The sequence below is a fragment of the Dermochelys coriacea genome, chromosome 1 (assembly GCF_009764565.3).
Source record: "Dermochelys coriacea isolate rDerCor1 chromosome 1, rDerCor1.pri.v4, whole genome shotgun sequence".
Lineage (NCBI taxonomy): Eukaryota > Metazoa > Chordata > Testudines > Dermochelyidae > Dermochelys > Dermochelys coriacea.
Genome location: NC_050068.2, coordinates 163,375,766 through 163,401,278, shown reverse-complemented (window position 1 = coordinate 163,401,278; position 25,513 = coordinate 163,375,766). Strand labels below are relative to the sequence as shown.

The following is a 25,513-nucleotide window of genomic DNA, read 5'->3' as shown; positions in this document are numbered from 1 at the left end:
GATCAGCAAGGATTTCACTGTTAAGCCAAGCTGGTCGCTTGCCATATTTACTATTCTTTCTACATATCGGGATGGTTTGTCCCTGTTACCTCAATAAGGATTCTTTAAAATACAGCCAGCTCTCCTGGACTCCTTTGCCCCTCATGTTATTCGGTTGGTGAGTGAGACGAGCTTTTGAGCTTACACAGAGCTCTTACTGAGCTCTGGGAAAAGGGACTCAAAGTGCCACAGCTAAATACAAGGCGGAACAGATAAAGAGAAAACACATGTTGCAAGAGACCATTCAAGGTGAAGTAGGCAGTTAACACTTTTATAGCCGTAGATTGTTGTAACGAGCCACAAATCATTTTTGGTGTTTAGCAGAGTTATGAATTTAAGCTCTCAGGCTCATGAAGATGTTGTGCAAGTTTCCTTTGAGGATGAAGACTAAGTGGTCAGATATGGAGTGATCATTTTGTAACAAGTGTTCACCCATAGATGATATGATGTTTCTGTCTTTTTTCCGTTTTCATGTGAGTTCATTTGAGAGCGTAGTGATTGTTTTATTTCATCTACATAGTTGTTGTTGGGGCATTTAATGCACTGGTTGAGGTACATCACCTGTTGTGATAGGCATGTGTATGACCCATAGATCTTGAAAGGTGTGTTGTGGGGAGTATCGATCATTGTAGCAGAGAAGATAAGTCTGCAGGTTTTGCATCTGTTGTTATGCCAGAGTCTGGTACTGCTTTGAGTTGGTGTCCTGGTCTGTGGGGAGCTTGCTTCTAATGATGAACTTGGTGAGGTTGGAGGGTTATTCAAAGGCCAGAAAAGGGGGCTCAGGAAAGATTTATTTCAGGATGGGGTCCGCATTGAGTATGGATTGTAATTATTTAATGATACCCTGTATGGGTTCCAGTGTAGGGGACAAGTATCAGTGTGCAGTTGGAGGTTTTTATGTCCTATATTAAAGCAAGTTCTCCCGGAGTATTTGCAATCTACTTCTCTGGTGGAATGCCCTTGTCTGGTGAAGGTGGTTAAGGAGTGTATCCTGGACTTTCGCCTTGGAGCATGTTCTGTAGTATCAGAGTGCCTGGATAGCAGATTTCTTGTTGTGTTTGGGGTGGTTACTTGATCAGTGAAGATAATCTGTGTGTTTCTTGTTTCACCTTCAAAGTACCTTACAAACAACAGTTGAATGATCCTCTTGTGAACTAGGTGCTGCAATTAGCTAATTAAAACACCTAGAAATGTAGGTGGGTAGACCCTGTCTACACTGAAGTTTTTTGCACAAGTGTATCTACACCAGCATAAATGTTGACTTGCATTGGTACAACTTATCCCACAGTAAGCTGCACTGCTGCAAGTCCTGGCTTATACCAGTGTTTCCCAAACTTGTGACGCCGCTTGTGCAGGGAAAGCCCCTGGCGGGCCCAGCCGGTTTGTTTACCTGCCACGTCCGCAGGTTTGGCCAATCATGGCTCCCATTGGTTGCAGTTCGCTGTGCCCAGCCAATGGGGGCTGCGGGAAGTGGTGCAGGCCGAGGGACGTATTGGCCGCCGCTTCCCGCAGCCCCACATTGGGTGGGCACAGCGAACCGCGGTCAATGGGAGCCGTGATCGGCTGAACCTGCAGACGTGGCAGGTAAACAAACTGGCCCGGGCTAGTAGGGGCTTTCCCTGCACAAGCGGTGTCCCAAGTTTGCGAAACACTGGCTTATACAATGTAGCATGTCTACACTAGGGATTTGCTATAGTGAAGCTACATCAACTTACCTTCACTGGTGCAAAAATCTCACCTTAAACTAAGTCTTGGTATTAATTTACCATTGTGCAGGTAACAAAAATATAACACATAAAAGGGTTAAGAGATTTGCCTAAGACCACACATGGATGCATTGGCTAAGGAAGGACTAGAATGCTGGAATTACTGACTCTTAGGGCTGGTCTTCACTATGGGGAGATTGATGCTGCTGCAATCGATTCAGCAGGGATTGATTTAGTGGGTCTAGTGAAGACCTGCTAAATTGATGGCAGAGAGCTCTCCGGTCAACCCCGGTAATCCAGCTCTTCGAGAAGAGTAAGGGAAGTCGACCAGACAGCATCTCCCATTGATGCAGCACAGTGAAGACACCGAGGTAAGTCAACCTAAGCTAAGTCGACTCCAGCTACCTTATTCACGTAATTCATCTTATTCACATAACTTAGGTGGACTTACCCCCATAGTGAAGACAAGCCCTTAGTCTCATGCTCTTACTACTGGAACATGTCTTGTCTCACATCATGAATCACTATACCTAGCCTACTCATAAAATAAAATATTTTCTCAGTGAAATGCAAACACACATGTCAGTGTGTCATTTATAAAGCTGCTTATATTATTATAAAAGTTATAAAATAGGTGACTATCACAAATGACAGCAGAAAAATAACCCATATTGAATAGATCTAAATTACCAATCATATCACTCCGTTATGGTCTAAGAATAGATGGGCCTTGCACCATACCCTGAAAGTTGACAGACTTAGGCCCTACCAGCCTGGTGGCGAGTTTCAAAGTCATGGGCTCTCCATTGAAAACACCCTGCCATTGGCCACAAGTCAATCAAACCTTGGGACTATCATGAAGAGTGGCCTCACATAAGGAGAAGGGAGAAGGGGTCTCTTCAGGTATCCAGGATCCAAATCACAAAGGTCTTTATAGATCAGTTTCAACACGAAATTGCACCTTCAATGACAAGTCAGTTCGGACTTTGAAGAATTGATTTAACATTAACCTCTGAAGCTGCCACTGCCAAGCAGGTAGCCAGCAACATTCCATACCAACAATGGCTTCCAGATGGTCCTAAAACGCAAGCCTTTGTAGAGCGTATTGCTATAATTCAATGCCGTCATGTAAACATGTGTGTGTCATAAGCAGACGTATTTCCTCATAATTTAGATTCTTTTCAGAACATACGATCACTCGTCACAAACCTACAACACAACTTATTTCTTTTACCTCTCTTGCTCTCATTATGCCCTACAGCAAAATGATTTTGTTAACAAAATAATTATAAAAATTAGAGGGTGGAATGGGCAATATACATACCTGGGAGGGACAATTGGCATCTGCATGACATGAACTTTATCTTTTGTGCTAACATTTCCTTGCTGCTCTGGGAGAATGCAAAGCAATCCCAGCAACTGACTGATTGTTGGGAATGCCCTGCATTTTCCATCTGTTAAGATGACTTTTCTTCAGCATGCCATGTTTCCTTTTGTATATGCTCAAATAGTACAGTGTTTTATTCTGCTTAAAGCTGAACTCAGTCACTGTTCCTGAATGGTTTCCCCAACATGACTCACATATGGAAAAAAATGTAAAAAGAATACAAGCAATGAAATTATATATATATTATATATATATATATATATTCTTTTTACTAGAAGTGTACAGCAGCAGTTTGAAATTACAAAACATTCTAGCTCAAATCTAAATTTAGATTTGAGCTAGAATGTTTTGTAATTTTACATTGCTGCTGTACATTTCTATATGAAAATTATATAAGCTGATTTTAAAAGTCTTTGTTGTGTACTCATAATTTAAACCCAGAACTCCTACTCCTCACTAAGTATTAATAATACAAGAAAATACATGAATACAGAATATGCACACATCAGTACTCAATCATTTGTGTTCATTGCAGTCCATTGCATTCTTTGTCTATACATGATCTATTTACATTGGAAGCTCTTAGGGGAAAAGTACCCTGGCCAAGATTTTTTAAAAGTATCTAGCAATTTTGGGTGCTGATCCTTAGAGGACAAATGATCTGTGAAGTGCTTAGCATACAACTGGTTCTATAGAAATAATAAGATTCTGACTCACTCTCTCATTTTATTATCTAGCAAGCCAAAAATATCACTTAATTTTTTCATTTGAATTTTCTGCCAAAGAATCTGTGAAATAATATAAATCCCCAGGTGAATGAAAGGATCTGATCAGTAATCAGTGAAATCCTGGGGGGTACCATAATTTTATGACAGTGACACAGCCACTTATTCATATGTGATTTCTAAATGACAGTTTGATACAAATCTTTTCTTAAAAGTTAGTCTCAGTTCAAAAGAAAGAAAGAAAGGATTTTAAGGCATTTAACATTATTTTAGTTCATTGAGACAAAAAGAAAGATTTGAAAAATGTTTTGGCTTTCAATCAAAGCTGTAATTAATAAAAACTGAGTACAGACACAGAAGTCCCAAACTAATTTATTATCATTAAATTACTCTGTAGGGGTTTAAGGAGTTAGCAGATTAATGCAATATATCTAGTAAAATAAGTTTTCACTTTTGGGACCTAAAGCTTTTATCTAATCCTCGCTTGACAAAATCTAACATATATTGTAAAGTCAGGTTGTACAAAAGAGTAGGTCCCAAAGCAATGCAATAGCTTTTCCTTGTATACAAGCCCTAAAGCAAAGTTTAAAAATTGTAGATGTATAAAAACTCAGTGAGATCATCCATCCCAGATGTGAATGCAGAGGGGAACCTCTATACACAGATCTCCAAGCTCCTGTGGGAAAGAGAGGCAGAGGCTATGACTTTCTGAGTTCCTAGGGGGTGCTCAACCTCTGCTCTGCCCCAGGACCTGCCCCCACTCCACTCCACCCCATGCCCTGCCTCTTTCTGCCCCTGCTCCTCCCCCCCGTGCCTCCTGCATGCCACTGAACAGCTGATCATGGTGGGTGGGAGGTGCTTGGAGGGAGTGAGAGGAGCTGATCAGCAAGGCGGGAGGACTGGGGATGGGAGAGGGAGGAGCAAATCCGCGGGGTTGCTGGTGGGTGCTGAGCACACACTATTTTTTCCCCCAGGGTGCTCCAGCCCCGGAGCACCCACAGAGTCAGCACCTATGAAAAGAGGGATCATCCACTTGTGAGGCACTTCCCACTCTCCTCCAAACCCTGTGGAAGGTGCTCCGTGGGATCCAGGGTTTGTATAGAGTGGGGAACAGACTGCCCAGGTGAAGGGAAGGCATGGACAGGCAGACACACAATGTCTCTCCTCCAGCCCTGGGGAGAATTCCCAGAAAAGATACCTGGGAGAGAAGGAGGGGCAATCCCCCAATGAAAAGTTCTCCATAAGAGGATCCTTGGAGAGTTCCTTCCTCAGAGCCACCTTCCATAGGTTTTTCCATGGCAAGGGATGATCTGATCCCTGATCTTTACAGCTGGGATTTAATCACTTACTAGCCTCTGGACAAGCTGCTGTCCTGCACTTAAATACACTGATTGATCAAAAGTGGATCATAAAGGATCAAAGGTGGAGAATGAATACTGGCCTCAGTCTTCTTGTTAACGCTGCCAGATGGCAATAGAACTGGATAACGTCTGTCTGGCCAGTGTCTTTGCCCTGGTCTACACTACACAGTTAGGTCAACATAAAGCAGTTTATATTGACCTAACTATGTCAGCGTACACACTACAGCCTTGCTCCCTAATACTTGTGCTGTACTACACCGACATAATAAATTTGCCTCCACAAGAGGCATAGGGCTGATATTGGTGTAGTTAGGGTGATACAGTGTCCATGTAGACACTGCATTACTTATATCGGCCTTTGGCTCTCATTCTTGCCAAGTTCATGACTCCATGCAGAGCCATGAAATTGACCAGCAAGTCCTCCCCACTCTCAGCCCAGCTGCTGCCCACTGCCTGGGCTCCTTGCTGAGAGCCCACTGGGAGCCTGGGCAGCTGCCCCACTCCCAGTGAGGACTGGGTAGGCAGAGCCCAGATGGCTGTCCTGCTCCGTGGGGGGAGGGGGGTGCAGGGAACAGAGAATGGTGGGGCAGCTGGCGTGGAGCCGGGAGCCCGTTGTGGGGCAACAAGTGGAGCTGAGAGCCCAGCAGCTCCCCACACTGGCCTTATTAGGTCAGTGGAAGCGCTCCTGGTGAGGACGCATATCGCCGACTGAAGGACTGTAGTGTGGACATGCACCACCGCAGTAATTACCGCGGCGGCTGTAAGTCAACCTATATTAGGTTGACTTACGTTTTTAGCGCAGACATGCCCTTTGTTACATTCTTCCTCAAGTTCTGCTCAGCAACCTACACCCCAGACTGCTCTTTGAGAGGAGTTCATATGGTTAATTATGTGTGGCCAAAATTAATTGGGTCAACCATATATTCATGCTGGACAAACACCTTTAACATTCAGCTTTTGCTTGGACAACTCAGCTTAAAAAAAAAAAAGTAAGTCTGGCGTAAATCTACACACCCTTTGGAATTTACACAATGCCTTCAGCACACAGCTCTCCTAGAGAATCACTTCAGAGCTGTATAGTTCAAACAATCCAAAGGGAAGAACTAAAAGGAGTCAAAAGAAGGAAAATAATTTTTAAGAGCAGCCATACGTCAGACAGCCTTAGGGCCATATTTAATATAAGAATCGTCATAATTTTTCTACCAAGTTTCCAGGAGCAATTCTCTTGATCTGCAATGCTAATGATTTTCCCCATGGAGTTAGTTCATAGAAACGCAACTTGCTTTATGAGCCATAGAATCAGAGAAGATGGAGTTGAAAATGAGCTCTGAGGTCATCATATCTCCTTGCCAGTGCAGGATGTTTCCCTCTTATACAAAAATCAAAAATAAGCAGTTATTAAAATCTGGAAAATGAAAACTTTTAAAAAATAAATAAAAGTAGTGAAGGAAGACTCATGTCCTTTTGTGCTTTGGCTCTGTGCACTATGATAATTTTACAAAAAACTCTGCATAGATATGCATATTCAGAAATGCAGAAAAAAAATTAAAACCAGACACAATTCTGTAACTAATTTGTACATGCAGTTACCACAAATGGAAATCTGGTATTTACATATGCAAATTGACTAATAAACAAATAATTGGCCATTTCCACGCACAATCATTGAAATCAAGTCCCCATAAAGTACATAATTGTGCAAGCATTTCAGGATCCACATCTGAGAAATTTGGTTTTGTATGTATCTATGCAGACATGCACTCACAGTAGTACATGGTATATTACGTAGACCTTTACACATCACAAATACTTAATTAAAAAAATCCAGAAGTTAATGAATATATGCTTTTACATCCTTGGATAGCTGTACTTTTCTACTTGACAAAAATGGCTTAAAATCACATTACATGTTCTTGTTTCACCTTTTACCCATTCTATGTACATAAATTAAGGAGGCAGCCAGCTTCCATTATAACACCCTAATACCACACCTCTAGAATTTTGAGTCAAACATGTTTGACCAAATAATCTCTGAAGACAAGAGAGCGCTTTTCTGCAAAGTTTGAAGACAGTTTGTTGATCTGTGTTTGCTTGGGTTTTTTTAAAGATAAAGTTCATTAAAAATTACCCTGGTTTGAATTTTGACCTTTGTCTCAAATTTATTCTTAGCTCAAAAATGGCTTGTTGCTGCTTTTTCAAACTTTCCATACTGTAGAAAATGTGGCACTAGTTATATATGATGATTATAAAGTAATTATATTTTAAGTATAAAACAAAGTTAGTAACAATTTTTGTTGCTGATAGGTTTAGATAGGTATATACATACACTCCAAAGCTCTCTAGATGCCCAAGCAATACCTGCAAAGTCTACACTGTTATTTTTTACACTGCCTCCCTGCTGCTTCCCCGCTGTCAGACACTTTCACTGCCATGTGTAGCTACACACTGCAGTGACAAGTGTGGACACAGCCTGCCTTTCACTGTGGCATATAGCTACACATACCCTATGTGCTACTGCAAACATAGACAAGATCTTAGAAAGAACATGGAGGCATTTATACAAGAAGTAGCTCATAGAGGTATTCTTTTGGCTCAGGTGGTAGAGGCTTGTGGTTTTAGTCTTGAAGGATCAGAGTTCAAAGATCAACTGTGCAGGTGTGTGTTGATTTATTGTGAAGAGGGGATAATCTTTCCAAAGTTAATGTTGCAACCACAACCCCATTATAAGGCTGATTTTGCACTCTTGTAATTCTGAAGGCAAGGTAAAGAAAAGAAAAGAAAAGAAAAGAAAAGACCATAACAAGTTCCTCATGTTTTCAAATATTTAGGATTAATACTCAGTAACTAGAACAATTAAAATTTTGTATTAGGATTACTACCTTAACTCTGCCCCAGCAGAGGTGTCAGCCTGCTATTGTGAAAAATAAAATATGAGAATTGACATTTTTCTGTCTGATTCTTGGGTACAAGACCAATGCTTGGGAGAGATTACTGGTCTTGAAAGCACAATTAGTAGTGTGCCTGTCCAAGTGTTTCTAGCCCTGGCAGGCTGCGAGATACTGCACCTTAAAATCATATTATTTTGATTATCATTTTGGGTTTTTTTCCCCACTTCAACTTCAACATGATGTTTGCAGCCAATATATCACAAGCCACTAGAGTTAGAGATGAGACACACTGTCAAGTCAAATTTGACCCTCAATTTAAATGTCGTAAAAAAACCCAAACCAAAACAAAAAAGCCCATCTCCTAAGATGAACAGAAACAGTGCCAGGACTTTAATAAAGATTTCCTATAAATCCATAACCCCCTCCCCCAAACATTTCTATTTAGGCCCCAATTCAGTAAATCCTTGAAATAGATACAGCACGTTGGGCAAGGATATTTGCATGTCAATTAAAATGTAATCTTAGGCTATGTATGAGCATATGTAAGGCTAAGCACCAGGGACAGGCCTCCAGAATGGGCACTGATATGCATCCCATGTTACCTGAAAATGTACAGAGTTTTAAAAAAAAGTGTAAAGGAAAATGGGCATATTTGAGGGATCCTGGGGAAGCTCAGTGGTTTGAGCATTGGCCTGCTAAACCCACGGTTGTGAGTTCAATCCTTGAGATGGCCATTTAGGGATCTGGGGCAAAAATTGGGGATTGGTCCTGCTTTGAGCAGGGGTTGGACTAGATGACCTCCTGAGGTCCCTTCCAACCCTGATATTCTATGAAGGGTATGCTCATGATGCAGTTAGCTATGTCCTGATCCTGCAGACACTTACGCATGTGCATAATTTTACTCATGTCAATAAAGTTTTGAACTAATGTTTCCTTTTTAAGTTGCAGTTTGATTGTGAACTATTTATTTCTAAGCATGGCAGGCCTCAAGATACTGGAGCTTACATCTTTCATGATCCCCTCAGTCCAGCAGTGCTTCTTTTGACACTGGTCCAGGTCTGAACATAGCAAAGCCTTGACCTTGGAACAGTGTAATTTTCAATCCCTGCAACACACTGCATGTACTACAAGGAACCCCTTAAAATATGTTTATGCAGATAGCAGTAATACAAGCTATTTTTGTACAGATGACTGCATTTGATCTAATTGATTCAACAAATCCAAAGTGCCATAAACACAAAGAGTGAGAGAGTATATAAAAATAAGGTATGGTTCAGTACCGCCTCAATTGCCTGAATGTTATGAGAGATACTGAAAAGAATTAGACAGTGGAGGGAATTTTCTGCCTAATTAAAAAAAATCAGGTGACGTGACTCAGTTTAGGAAAACTGAGGTTTACCCATAAGCCTATTATAACGTGTGCTCTGGGCAGCATCTCTTCACTGCATTGACTGGGGCTGGATTAGGCCCATATAGTCAAACAGTTCACTGCATTTTACTCAACTATCTAAAGTGTATTGCATATATCATATATATGTAACCATTGCTGCAATTCAAGAAACTCTTGATTAGATATCAAACTACAGCGCTTAGTAGCAAATGTTCTGTTCTTTTATATACAACAGATTATCTGGCAATAATGAGAGTTATGTGTCTCTATCAAAAGGAAATTTGACCCCTTAGTACTATGTGCATAAAACTTCCTTGTGTATACTACTCATTTTATACGTTTGACTTCCCTATGACAAATTGAAATTGCATACAAAAAGGCTTTTACATATGTTTGAGTTGTGAAGGTACATATGTAGCTTCAGCAGGGATGATTTCTTTACTTCCTCTCTTAAATGTAAAACCTTATTAAATATTAACTATTATACCAACTGAGCAATTGATCTAAACCAGTAGGTAGATCATCAGAATGATATTGTTTCTTAGAACTCTATCAGACACGTATTCAAAAAACCTAAGGCCAGGTGATTGTGCATGCAGATCTGGTATCTGCATATACAAATACCTGTTTGCATGCAGAGTTGCTGGTTTTCTAGAGATATTTCTCAGGAACAATGTAGACACTCATTCAAAAAACAAAACAAAACAAAAAACATCACCACCACAAAAGAAAAGAAAAGAAAAGAAAAGAAAAGAAAAGAAAAGAAAAGAAAAGAAAAGAAAAGAAAAGGTCCTCTGTGTTTCAAAGGCTGGCCTCAAATCCTAAAAACCCTGGGACCTGATCTTTAATACATTAACACATACGCTGATTTACACCTGCTGAGGATCTAGCCCATAATTGCAGGCAACTATTGAGAATAAAAGGCAGCTGAAAGCTGGAGAGTTTTCTAACCTACTATATTTAGCCATTGGAAACTCACTGTTCTTCCAATACTCAGTAAATAACCCTGGCTTACAAGGATCACCCTCTAGTGGGTGTTCGGTTTTTTCTGTTCTCCTCTGGGATGACTTCTCTTAAACAACAGTTAGAACCTATGCCAAATGTGCAGAGGGAATAAAAGAAGGAAACCACAAACCTCAATTTACATCAGGGCATTTTGATAAAAAATACGAAAATTCTACATGAAAGTTAGTGACTGAGGTTAATTATTGCCCATGGTAATAAGCAGAGCACATGTTGCACAAGCATCTGATGACTGTACATCTGTTTTTTCCAAAAACTGTACTTGTGTGAAATTTGTTGATTTGTCCCTACAGATATCAAATCATTCATCTTCTATTCATACTTAATGCTTTTAAAAAATTTGGCAAGAACGACTGTCTGTGAAAATGTGTGCCCCAGTGGAGTAAATTCCATCTGTCTGTTTGAACGGCTGTTTTTAACAATTAGAGTTTTCCTAAGTTATAAACCAGCATGAGGCACAATAAACTATACACAAGAGCAGCCATTTGTCATCTTTCTGATTTTTTTTTTTTTGCTGTTGTCTGCCAACTTTGAAAAGTTAGATCAGTGGCATCTTGGTTTCTAAAGTTAAAAATCCTATGACCATCTGAAAGTCAAAGTGACCAGGAAATACTGCATAATGTATGTCCTGTCCTTTTTTTACCCAATATCCCTTCTGTCTTGTGTACTATACAAATCCTACCTGAGTTTGTTGCCTTCAAGTGCAGAGCACTTCAAATACTTTTTTGAACAACAGAATACACTCGTGTAGAACTAAGCTCTAGAGAGGCATATTTAAAATCATTAGTGGATAGCCTTAGCTCAAAGTACATCCATTGCTCCCAATGAATCTTATATTTTGCTGCATTTAATCTGACAGATGATGAACCCCTGTTCTAATATGGAATCTCACACCTGCATTAATATTGTTGCCAGATCACTTACTTCTGGGTTCTCGAGGTCCGTCCACCGTTATCTTGATGGCTCTGTGATACGTGGCTACTTGCGGAGGATTTGTAAAGACTGTGATGGTTAGGGTGAAGCTCTTCCCTGCAACAGGAAAGCACATTACTCTCTTGCTGATGATTACAATACAACATGCACTGAGAGAATTTGTATCTGTCATTTTCAACAGCTCGAAAACACATCATATTTTAGTCTCTATATATTATATGTGTGCCCATACAATGCAGCATTTCACATCCACTTCAGGGCAATCCAAGGCTTTGTATACTCCATACATGGCTACTGCTCCAAGCATGTATAATTGATTTACAGTTAATGTTATTTATACTTTGTAAAATACACAGTTTACAGCTGGACAGTTATATTTTAAATTATCTACACTACCACTTACAAATTATCTATATTTGTTAAGGGTGTTAATTCACAGAGTCCTATAAATTATGGCTGAGTTCCAAAGCTGCCTAAGGAATCTGAACACACAGTTCCCATCAACATCAAAGGGAACTGGGTGTTCAAGTCCCTTAGGAAGGTTTGAAAATCCCATGGTAGATGCTTCTAGCTACTGTTAGATCAATTCTACAGAATAAACAGGTATCCTTTAAAATACAGAGAAATCTACTACCATAGCTCCAAGAAATTATAGAGAACAGATAAAAAAAATCTCTATAGTTTGTCTGAAGGGAATTAAAGAGTTCCATGAAGACATAACAGAGATTTGATTGTTCTGGATTTCCTCCACTTCCTCCCCCTTGTTTTAAACCTGGACAAGAATATTTTATAAAAACTCCGTTTTTTTTATTTTATTCCTTTGTGGGTAAAAACTAGCTTCCTGGATTTCTATGGAAAGTTTTGCTAAGATATTATGGGGGGTTTCATTATAATTCATAGGGAAGACTTTTCAGATATGGTATGTGCATGCCATAGTTCTGAATTTTGAAAATTAATGGTTTTGGTGGTTCCAGTGGAGATAAGAAATTATGATATATGCTGCCATGATTATGATGTATTTAAATATTTCTGTTTCTGTTTTGGTGCAAACTCCTTTTACTCTCATTTGTAAAATTGAGGAGTGGGCATAATACTACTACTTGCCTAGTGTCCTTCAGATTATTTAGTTATTGAATGTGTAGCATATTGACGATGTAAAGCACTGTATACATATTAATTATTAGTCTGGTATTTACAGAAATAAATACTTTGGCATTTACAGTACTACCTGTAGCGCGTTTCAGTATAGTTATCTGAATGTCATGGGGGACATGGATAATCATGGAATTTTCAAGAAATGGCCCTGATTTGGACAATAGGGAGTTTCAGATAATTAAGGTTATACTTGCACAGGCATGTGCTATACAAACTTTCCCACACACCTCTACAAAAGGCACCTCATTGCTGGTCTACAACATTCCTGTCATCCAAGTCTCAGGCTTCTTCTGATGAAAGCTTCCCATTGTTATCGTTTGCTTGTTTATCTAGATGTAGGTATACATCCACGTGTGATGAGAATAAGACAGTTTCACTTACAATAGTATCTGAACTCAGTTCTTATCTAGGTATTGGTATGGCCCTCAGCACTAATATCTGAGCACTTCATAATCATTAATAGTTTCTGTCCTCACAATGTCCCAGTGAATTAGGATGGAGCAGTAAAGCACAGGTTAAATGAGGGCTTGTTTACACAGTGCAGCAATGTACTCTACAGGGGTGTGAATTCTAGAGCATACCAATGTGTTGTGCACTAACTGGCCCATGTGGTCCTGCTGACGTGCACTAAAAGTTCCCTTGCACACTGATGTGGTCTCTTTCAAACAGTAGTACATTAATGTGCCCTAGGGAACTTTCAGTGCACACCAGCAGGGTCTACACAGGCCAGTTAGTACACAGTATGTTGATGTGTGATAGAATTCACACCCCTCTAGTGTGCATTGCTACAAGTCCTAAGCATTTCAGCCAATGTCACACAAGAAGTCTGTAGCTGAGCCGGGAATAAAAACTCAGTTCTTCTGCATCCCAGTCCAGTACCTTCCTAATACCCTTCTAACCTCTGCTGAAAAGTAGCTCCAGGTATTGGGCGGAGCTGTAGAGGTGGCATAAAAGCCACCTTTGATCCATGCCTCCACACTGCTGACTCCTGGCTTGGGTCCACTCAGCCAGACCCAAGGCCAAAGTGTTTTTGACATTTTTTAAATACCAAATTGTATGACAGATCATAGCAATTATGTTGCCAATACTCAGACTTTTCTATGAGGGATCAAAAATAACTACTATTAAAAACTCCCCAAGAAAATTAACACCCCAAGACATGAGATTTTTAACTAATATTAGAGGGACATCATCAAGCCAAAGAACATATCCTGCTTCTTTAAGAAAATATTTTACCTCCTATTATTACAAGTAGCATCTAAAATGCCTATAACTGAGAGAGATTAGAGAAAAATAATAATTTTCTATTTATTAATCTATTTCTAGCTATAATGTTTCCAGTTTATTTACTTGGAACATTTGATAGCACTTAATGGGGGCGTTTTCACTGTTTCCCTAACACACTTAATCAGTCCCCCCTGTTCTTTCTGTAGGTTTTTCACACAGCACAAGGAGCGAGAAAAATATTTTTTAATAGTTAAACATGATTGTAAAATCAGAAAAATCACTATAGAGAATCAGGGCCAGGTGCAATATTTGTAACTGCTTTAAAGACATTCTTCAAAACTTATTAGATTTCAAAATGATGGTGCCTGTTGTGACACAATTTGGCAAACGCAGGAAGACACTCCGCTTACCTTTTACTGTTTATAGAAGTCTACCCATTAACCACATGCTGGTTAACCACAGGACTACATAACCATATGCCTATGTGTCACTTACTGTTACTCTCTGATAATTCCATTGTAGTCCTCTGGCCATTTTGTTTTATTTGCATTTAGTTTTACTCATTACACATGTATTAACAATATGTCTGGTTGATTCAGGTAAAATTAGCTAGAAATGCATCCAACCTAATTATAGCTGAATTAATTAGGCATATAGTTAATACAGGTGCATACAGATCACAGGATGAATGCACATCCAGACTTTCCCCTTGCATCTGTGCATTAGCATGCAGCCTAAGTATGTGATCTCATTTTATCCTAGATACACATGTGTCTATTACACACAGAGATGTACGCAAACACACATGATCTGTCAAAACTGGTTATTAAATTTTGGTTCAAAAATAATATCAGATTAGTTTCTTGATAAACAACAGTCAGCTTTCCCAGTACACAGCCCTTTGTTAGATAATGGGAAGAGATGAGACCCCTGGTTAAACAATCCACAAAGCACAAATGGAAAGACTATGCACAAATGAAATAGGGATCATGTACACACAGTATGTGGCAATTAAAATTGGACATTACTGTGTGTATGTGGGCATACTGGGTGAGAATAGCAAATGATCTCATATGAGGTCCTTATCTTTAACTCTGCTAATGAGCAAGATTTAGAGACCACCATCCCTCTGTAATTATCCATGGCAGCTCTCGGTCCCAAGGATAAAACTTTCAGGAGCCTGGGGCTTTTTCAACAGAGAGCCCTTGGCTTTGGAATATACTCCCAGCAACAACAAAATAAGCCCAAATCTTGCATCTTTAAAGGTACAGTACAAGATTCACTGTTTCAGTCAATCAGATCTGTCCCCAGTATTAGGGTAGCACAACAACCTAGCAAAGTTTCTCCTGCAAGATCCCCACCATGATTCACTTGAAAAAAACATTTAACACAGGGAAGAGAAATAGCTGTATTTCTGGACAGGCAATAAGTAAAACTTAATTTCGTATATGGTGCCTAGATACTACATTGACGGCTGCATTAGAAACTACACAGGAATGCTCTCTAGAGCAACTGGTGATTAAAGCGTCAAAGGAAAAGATAGATTTTTAAAAAAATCTTCTAAAAATCATAGCTTGATGGTCCAATGATAGTGCACTGCTCTGCCAGACAGGCATCCATACTTGTGTCCTCAGCTGTCATTTCCAGTCTGGCAGGGACTGGAAATGCAATAAAAGTGCAGTGAGACCCAGGGAAAAGTGAGACACTTGAAGTGCCCCCTCTGGATGATGCTTGACATAGTGTTGAAGGGCTCTTCAGGGAGCTGCATTCCAGCCTCTTCAGCTGGAGAAAGGGTTGCTGTAATCTGGGGCCTTTGCAGCTTTTGAGAGGGAATGAAGTCAAGGTGGGAAAATAGCGAATCCCAGACAACAACCTAGTAACATGCAAAGAGGTTTTGTGTATTGCATTAGTCATCCCTGAGACATGCAATTACAAGAACGAGATGGCTCTATGGATGGGAGGCATTTTTTAGAATGTGTGTGGATGCAAAGCAGCACACCCAGACAAGCTACAGAGAATGGCAAACAGAAAGTAGCACAGAAGACATGTGGCCAGCAGGGCTCACCAGATGTTTTTAAAGGCTGGTTTTCTGTCTTCTCATGTGTGTTGTGGTTGTGGAAGGGAAATAAGTGGGCGGAGATGAGAGAAGAACTTTAGAGATTACAGTCCATATGATGAGTTCCCCATTCCATTTTTATTCAGTTTTTCTCAGGCAAAACTCCCGGCTCAATCAATGTGGGGTGGAGGGGGTGTCTGAATGAGGATTGAGCAAAAATGTAGTAAAAGCTTTAGGATTGGGCCAATAAGGTGTGGAAGGGAAAAAAAGCAAGAGACGCTGATGATATGGCCACAATAGCTATATGCTGCCTTAGGATTTCTTTTGTCATAGAATATTATTAGTTTTCTTAAGTAATTACAATGCATTATTTTAACAAATTGGAAAAGAAGCCAAAATGAGAAAGGAGCCAAGAATGTTTGTGCTGACAAGACTAAGCAATATGGAAGAAAAAATATGAAGTGTAATACAAAAATACACAATACAACACAAATGATATTTTGGCTAATTCCATGATGTCTGAGAGAGGTTTCCAGGTTGTAGTAAGAGAAATTATGATACAATATTTTCTGCTACTACTTTTTCATACTTGTGTGTTCAGCTGATTTTATTAAACTGTGCTAAATTATTATTGTTATATATCTTTCAAACTTCTCATGACACTTCCCTAGGTATCTATCAAAGTGCCAATGTAAAGATGTCTACTATTTTTTTTATAATGCGTGTGGGTGTATGTACACGCAATATATACACACATATAAACATGCACACACACACACAACATTAACAACTATGCATTAGGGAAACATTTTACAACTCTTGATTGAGTAATAGCTTACTACATAAATAATCCCATTGAAATTGATATGAGTAAGAATAGTAGAACTGACCCTTAGGCCTGGTCTACACTACTGGGTTAGGTCGAATTTAGCTGGGTTAGGTTGATTTAAAAATGCGTCCACACAATCAACCCCGTACTGTTGACTTAAAGGGCTCTTAAAATCGACTTCTGTACTCCTCCCCGATGAGGGGAGAAGTGCTAAAATCAACCTTGCTGGGTCAAATTTGCGGTAGTGCGAACACAAATCGATGGTATTGGCCTCTGGGTGCTATCCCAGATTGCTCCATTGTGACCGCTCTGGACAGCACTTTGAACTCTGATGCACTAGCCAGGTATACAGGAAAAGCCCCGGGAACTTTTGAATTTCATTTCCTGTTTGGTCAGCATGGCAAACTTAGCACCACTCAGCAGCAGAGGTGACCATGCAGTCCCCCCAGAATCATAGAGCGTAGAACGTTTCTATGCTCCCCCTATCATCTCTATCCCTGAGGTTATCACAGATTAGAAGGCAGAAAAAACGCACTAGCGATGACATGTTTTCCGAGCTCATGCAGTCCTCCCGCACTGATAGGGCACAGCTTAATGCATGGAGGCATTCAGTATCAGAGGCCAGGAAAGAATTAAGTGAGAACGAAGAGCGGAGGCAGGACGCGATGCTGAGGCCAATAGGGGAGCAAATGGACATGATGAAGCATCTGTTGGAACTGCAGGAAAGCCAACAAGAGCACAGACCCTTGCTGCATCCACTGTATAACCGCCTACCTTCCTCCCCATGTTCCATAGCCTCCTCACCCAGATGCCCAAGAAGTCGGGGCGGGGGAAGGCTCCAGGCACCTAGCCACTCCACTTCAGAGGATGGCCCAAGCAACAGAAGGTTGTCATTCAAACAGTTTTATTTTTAGTGTGATTACAATAAGCAATGTGGCCTTGTCCTTCCCTCCTCCCCACCCCACCTGGGCTACCCTGTCCGTTATCTAATTTTTTTTAATTAATAAAGAAAGAATGCATGGTTTCAAAACAATAGTTACTTTATTTCGAAGAGGGGGAGGGTGGCTGGCTTACAGGGAATTAAAATCAACGAAGGGGTCAGGTTTGCATCAAGGAGAAACAACCACAACTGTCACACTGAAGCCTGGCCGGTCATGAAACTTGTTTTCAAAGCCTCTCTAAAGTGCAGCTCACCCTGCTGCGCTCTTCTAATCGCCCTGGTGTCTGGCTGCTCAAAATCGGAGGCCAGGTGATTTGCCTCAACCTCCCAACCCACCATAAACGTCTCCCCCTTACTCTCATAGATATTGTGGGGCACACAGCAAGCAGCAATAACCATGGGAATGTTGGTTGCGCTGAGGTCTGACCTAGTCAGCAAACAGCCCCAGCGAGCTTTTAAACATCAAAAGGCACATTTTACCACCATTCTGCACTTGCTCAGCCTATAGTTGAACTGCTCCTTACTACTGTCCAGGCTTCATGAGCCATGGGAGCAAGAGGTAGGCTGGGGTAGGTGCGACCACACAGTGCTGGTGGCTGGGAGAGCAGCTTGAGGCAGAAGCCTCCAGCTCACATGATATTCCAGGCAGGACTGAATCTCCATCAGATGAAACTTAAAGAAGAGAATGACCTGCAGTCTCTGGCTCCCATTCGGTGCTCTAAGAGGAGGATAGCTACGTCTGTCCAGGCGCCCCTGATTGACCTCACCGAGGTCTGCCAGGAGCACCCAGGAGACGTACAACGGCTATCAGTCCTACTGCACCATCTGCCGTGAAGGCAAGGATCTGCTGCTGTGTAGCAATGCAGTACTGTGTCTGCCAGCAGCACCCAGGAGACGTACGGTGACGGTGAGTTGAGCAGGCTCCATGCTTGTCGTGGTATGGCGTCTGCACGGGTAACCCAGGAAAAAAGGTGCAAAATGATTGTCTGCCATTGCTTTCACGTGGGGGGGGGCTGATGACATGTACCCAAAACCACCCGTGACAATGTTTTTGCCCCATCAGACATTGGGAGCTTAACCCAGAATTCCAATGGGCAGCAGAAACTGCAGGAACTGTGGGATAGCTACCCACAGTGCCCTGCTCTGTAAGTTGATGCTAGCCAAGGTAGTGAGGATGCACTCCGCTGACTTAATGCGCTTAGTGTGGACATATGTAATCGACTGTATAAAATTGGCTTCTAAAAATTGACTTCTATAAAATTGACCTAATTTTGTAGTGTAGATATACCCTTAGTTAGCTGTTGCTTAGTGCATTGTTTGTTTTTTTAAATGCTTCACCTAATTGTGTGACAGTCTAGGAAAAACTAAACAAGGTAAAATTCTGTCCTCAGATGTCTGTCTTGTTCCTGTTGTCTTCAGTGGCAGTTTCATACAATGAAGGACACAACTTTGCCAACGGCATTTCATTCAGTGGGCATCTCATAGGAGAACAATTATAGTTAAAGTAGAAGATATTAAAGAGAAAAGGAGTACTTGTGGCACCTTAGAGACTAACAAATTTATTAGAGCATAAGCTTTCGTGAGCTACAGCTCACTTCATTACATGCATCCGATGAAGTGAGCTGTAGCTCACGAAAGCTTATGCTCTAATAAATTTGTTAGTCTCTAAGGTGCCACAAGTACTCCTTTTCTTTTTGCGAATACAGACTAACACGGCTGCTACTCTGAAACCTGATATTAAAGAGTTAACTTTTGTTAACCATTATCACATAGATACCATAGACAGCTACTATTTCAAGCGCAAGAGAAACTGCAGTAACTTCGTCTACTACTATGTGGTACCTGTTGTCAAATACAGAATTTTTAATGGTGACCACTGCACTATAGGCCAAATTTAACAATGAGAACACAATGGGTAAGCCTGCAAAGCTGTGTACAAATGCTTATTTGCACCTAGAAAGGAAATAACTGTGTGCACAAACAGGTAGTTGCACCTACAACAGACCAGGTTTTTTTCACATGAAAATAGAGGTCTATGTGTGTGAAATGTGGGATTTTGGAGATGCAGCTGTTGCACCATTCCAGCCAAGTGATCCTGTCAACTTAACTTTAGGCTATATTCTGAAACATTTCTACAGGATAATTCCAAGTGTCTCATTGCATAAAGTTCTTACTTCTACATTTACCCATACAGGGTGAAATCCTGTCCCCAATTAAATCAATAGATATTTTGCTATTGACTTCCGTAGGGTCAGGATTTCATCCATAGGGCCAAATCCTGCCATTCATACTCTGCTCCAAATAAGAACCACAGAATTTAATCCACTGTGTGATTAGATTCTGAATCACCTGAATACTAATGGCTCAGCAACACAGACACCAGTAATTTGGGTGCAACTCAGCTAGTGGCTTCCACTTTTTGCTTTCATTTTTGTTTCCTGCAGCACTCCATAAGGTATGTCTACTCTGGAGCTGGAAGGTGTAGATTCCAGTTTACAGAGTCAGACCCATGCTAGTTCTGATCAAGTTAGGGGGCTAAAAATATAGTGCGGCTCAAGTAGCGATAGGGGCTAGCTGCCCTGAGTATGCACCCAGGGTCTCACATGGGATTGTACTTGGGAGAAGGGGGGAACTAGCTCATCGCACCACTTCAGCTACAGTATGCTAGCTTTTAGTATGCTAGCTCAGAGCTAGTGTGGCGTTGTCTCCTCAAACTGGAATTTATACCTTCCTGCTTCTGTGTGGACACACCCATACTGACCAACAATAGATGCAAGCTGTACTCTCAAATTTCCCTGCCCATACACCCACCTTTTCTACAACGAGCAAATCAAATGCTTTCGGGATTTATAATTAATTTTCCTGCACGTTGAATTAGACGGAATTTCTCAGCATTTTTCAGAATATGTGTGAGCAACTTAGAGCCGACAAAAAGGTCTAATAATGTGCCTGGCTCTCCACGCCCCATGGGGCTATTCTGGCAGACAGGTATTGCTGGTGTACAACCGTGTTCTGGCCACAGCTCTTTGCACCAGCTATGCCACCTGTGCTACCACAGCTATACACTCCCTGAGGAATCCTCTTACGCTGGCGAATCCCCAGGTAGCGAATTAAAATGGATTAAAAAACCTTTTTTTTTTTTGCCCCTTTGCCCTGCAGAGCAGAGTTGACATCTGGCCTAGTGTGTGAACGCCTCCTCTTTTCTTCAGAAGGAATCCCTGAGCAGTACACATTCCAACTAGCATAACTGAGGATGCTAGTATACACACAATAAACGGGACATGGTGAACGCAAATATCACATTTCTGTCTGAACACTTTTTTATGTATTACTGTAACAACTATTGCCTGCAATTCTTGGAAAAACAACCCTTGCTTACATGAATAAGGATTACTCGTGTGAGTAAGAGCTGCATGACTGGGCCCTCCGATTATGAACAGTGACAAATTTTCTCTATATTTTTCAGTTGTTTACTTTTTCATTTGACAGTGTTTTATGTAGAGTCAGTTTCATTTCTGCATTGATGGTCAGTTTCACTTCCCAGTCTCAGGCACCAGCATGATGCCACCCTTCTCCTTCACCGCTTGGGGAGTCCCTAAACTCAAGTTTTCCCTGCCACTCTGAGAATGTGTGTCACAGTGCAGATGGTGCTGCTGTTCCATGATTGCCTGGCAGAGACTTGATAACCCTTTTCCCATTTAAGAATTGAGATTATTCATTTATCAATTTTTAAATATCGATGTTTTAAATAAATGTGAATTCCATAGAGTTACGTTAATTGATTTTTTTAAAATGTAAACCTTGCTTATATTTTATGAATTTTGGAACAGGGCAAGTGAATTGACTAAATCAGAGATGTGACTAATGCACGATTTCCGCACTTGTCTAGATACCAAATGGTGGTTGTTAGTAGACTGTGGATGGTTCTACTATCACCATGTTCTCAGAGACCTCCCTCCTGCCATCCTGATCCCAGACCCATAGATCTCATGCCTAATCTCCTCCCTCTTGCTCAGTTACTTCTTGATATATGTCTTCCCTCCTGATGCATACTAGCATCCTCAGTTATGCTAGCTGGATAAAGTCCACAGCCACCTATCAGGCAGGAGGCAGTGGGAGGAAAGAAGTGTAACAGTAAGTAACTGAGCAAAAGGGAGGAGATTATGCATGAGGTCTACAGATCTGGGACCAGGGTGGCAGGAGGGAAGTCTCTGAGAGCATGGTGATAGCGGAATAATTGTCTTACATTGAATCTGACTACCTACGTGGGATTACATCAACATCAGTAGTACTGTCCCCCACTAAAAAACAATATATCTGGAGATGACATCATGGCACTGGTCAAGTTCATAGGTCAGGAATTTGGCCAGCTACATATATTTGTATGTTAACGTCTTTAATTTTATGTGTTTCCCCTTTTAAGCATCAGAGCGGTGTGGTGTAGGGTAGTGTACATTGGAAGTAAGAATGATTTTGGAAACTGGGGTGGGGAAGGGAATATATTTCATCCTGCCCTAAGAAACAACAGATCCACTTTATAGGGAATGTGTGTGGGAATGCTTTGTTAGGCTGGAGGCTTGCAGATCAAGTTTTCAGCATGAATTAGAGCATTTGATTAAAAGACTGAAAAAAGAGCTCTTAATGGAGAAGCCAAGCAGTCTTGAACTATAAGTAGAACTGCTGTAGCACCACTATAAAATTCTTAGGAACATGGGTGGAGACAATAATTACAGTACAGGAAGAATGAGACGCTGTTGGGTGCCCAACCTGTGTGGCACACTGGCAGTACAAAGAGATTATATGGCTTGATTGCTAAAATGTGATGTTTATTGCAAAAATATTATTGAGCACTGAAAGGCATACGTGGACTTCATAAATATTTGCATGTTACTAATGTTTGTAAAAGGGGTTGTGAGGGCTGAATTACAGAAGAGTGATTTTTTCCCCCCACAAAGATCAGCCTGACATATAGCACTTCATTTCTGCCATTCGGTAGCTAATTTTCTGCTCAAAATACTGGCTTGGTCCTTTTGAGTTATGGCCACCTATGTACGCAGGAGTGATGCTTTTTTAGACTCATCCATCATAATATTTGACATTTACTCAGACCCTTTCACTGCAAAAGAGCCCCCCAGTATTTTACAAATATCAGTATGGCCTATTCCCAGTCTGGGTGCTTATTGTATAATAGCTTAAAGAGTACCAGCTATTGATTCACCTGCTGTAATCCTTACTGATTTTGTCTTGGCTCCTTGCCCTTTTGTCTGCACTGGTTTTCACTTTGGACAAATCCCAGTTCAACCACCTGTTCAGACAGACACTGGAAGATCTTAGCATTTTGGCGATTAGTTCCCAGCTGAGACTGAGCACACTCCTCACACTGCAGAAAAATGAAGCCAATGACCACCGCATGGCTCCAGGCAGATGCATGAACAAAGATGGTGTCAGTACACAGGCTTCAAAAGGGTGGAGTGTGCTCACTCTGAACATGGCTAGCAAATGGCACCTGTGTGTTTGTCAGCACTAGTTGAACAAGTGAGTGACCTCCAGCCTAGATGACCCCAGAGCAGTGGAGTGTAGAAAGATGACCAGAGAGGTCAGTTCTGTCGTGAGTGGTGCAAGGGTGGAACATCAACAGGAGGAGTGTTTGCAATGATTCATTTGTTTTGGGAGTAGGACGCATCTACACTGGCATTACACTGATGTAACACCCACTGATACACATCTTGGGGTAACTTGTATTAATGGATGTCCAAGAACCACTGATAGTGATAGATTTTTGTATGAACACCTGACACTCCCACTAATAGAAAATTCCTCAGAGGGACTTTCTAATGTAGCTAAGCCTTCAAAACATGGACATTACTATGTTAGCTTTTAGAACTGTGGTGCGTAACCTTCAGCCTGTGAATTATATATGGCCTACCAATGTGTTTCCTACAGCTTCTCACTGAACTTCAGGAAACTGGACAGGAAACTCACTGCATGCACTGCCTTGCAGAGCTCTAGTAGCTTCATTCCTTCCTTCCAGTAGTTGCTCCTCCCCATGTCCCCCTTGCCAGCCTCCAGGAGCTCCTCCTTCTACACCCACTCCCACCTCCCAGTGCTCTCACTTCCTTGCATAGCATTAGAAGCAACCCCTTGTCCACAAGGAGGGAGCAGAAGTACTACTGCTAGTTGACTGGGTGAGGCTAAAAACTAAAGGGCCTTATTTTCATTGACATAAAAGCCATTTTGGTACTTTGCCTAGCAAAATGGGGCCCAACCTGCATGCGTCCTTTAGGTGTTACCACAATATAAACATTAAATAACAATAATGTATACCACCTTGGCAGAGTAAAGCAGCTTCAATGTAAAGGAGTATCAGGCACAAAGTGCCTGAAGCTGGCAGCGTAAGAAAGCAGAGCTGAGCTTTGGGCTACAATTGGCCTGGGACGAGGCACCCTGAAGGCAATGGGTAAAACCCAGGCCCACTGGAGTCAATGACAGAACCCTCATTGATTAGAATAGGGTCAGAATTTCACTCAGTGGCTCCAGAACAAGAAATGGAGGGAGAGCAGAAATTAAGGAGCAGGAATAAGAGAAAAAGTGAGATGGAGAACACAGAAAAAGAGGAGAGATTTTAGTTAGACAGAGAACAAAAGGGAAAGATAAATGGTCTAAGAAGAAAAGTCGTAGTCAAAAAGAGAGAAAAGGGATTAAAAATGGGAGAAAAGAGAAGCAAAAGATTTAAGGTTAAACAAAATGTCCCGTTCCCCGCCCCCGCGATTTACTCTAAATGCTATTTGAGGATGCAATACAAACTGACCCAAAATTGCTGGAGGCTTATGTAAGTTTATATGCACATTATATTCTTATCATGGCCCTCCGTATGGCAACAGTTGTGCACCACTGATTTAGAACACCCTCAGTCCTTTTGCTAAGTACAAGAGAGTTGATGAGAGCTGCACACTTTAGAGTAGTCATCTGAAGTTCATTAAAGTGCTCTGAAGCCTGAGCACTAATTATTTTTCTCTTCATGATTTTATTTTGACTACAAATCAGCAGCTGTTCTTGGTGTGACTTTTTTTCCAGACAGTTTTGCTTGAGAAGAAGTCTAAAAGAAGGCACACAAGAAAGAAAAGCAAACCAAACCAAACACAAAACAAAAAATGCTGAAAGGCAAACAGTTTTCTTGAAACAATGTAACCTCTTCTTTCAGTGAGATACTTTGTTTTCTATAAGCACCATCCTCCTAAGATAAACTTCTTTTACAATCATACAGAAAAAGAAAACTCTCGAGAGCAACACACTATCTCATTATCATCATTATCCCAAGTTTAAAACAAAATGTTCAAGCATGGCTCCGTGCAACCAAAAAGTAGATTTATTGTTATTGGAACTAGGCCAGTAGTTCAGCACTTGGCATGAGCACTGTTTACAACCATAATGCTCCCGGAGACAGGAACCTCTAAAAATCACTCTACCTTTATTTTTCTCCTATGGGCACTTTCTGATTGAAACTTCTTCTGCCAGACCAAATTTAAGTAACCCAACGAATGTCTGTGAGCTGGCAAAGATAGCAGGAGTCATGCTGAAGCATCCAGACCACATGATGTTTTCAATTCAAATATCCTCACTGAACTGTATCGTATACTTCCTTAACAATCAGAAACTCATACAAAAATGTCTGCATTGAATATATAACTGTAAACACAAGTCTCTTTTGGTTGCACAGTTTTATAAAGAATTCTTCTCCACTCTCCCCACTAAGTTTCCAATGAAAGCTTGCACCAAGAAAGTGACTTTGTCTAAAGGACTGTGTTATTAATGAATATAATTTGCATATTTTTCCCCACACTGATGGATCACCAC

At 41.0% G+C, this 25,513-nt stretch overlaps 1 protein-coding gene across 4 annotated transcripts in view; it reads right to left on the bottom strand.

The window, feature by feature from the left end:
- RUNX1 (RUNX family transcription factor 1) overlaps nt 1-25,513 on the bottom strand; it is a 219,900-nt gene that overhangs the window by 54,502 nt on the left and 139,885 nt on the right. For all 4 annotated transcript variants that reach the window (XM_038421705.2, XM_043507725.1, XM_043507721.1 and 1 more), the window contains exon 5: nt 11,444-11,548. In XM_038421705.2, the coding sequence (XP_038277633.1) occupies nt 11,444-11,548 (105 nt within the window). The remainder of the gene's footprint in view (nt 1-11,443; nt 11,549-25,513) is intronic.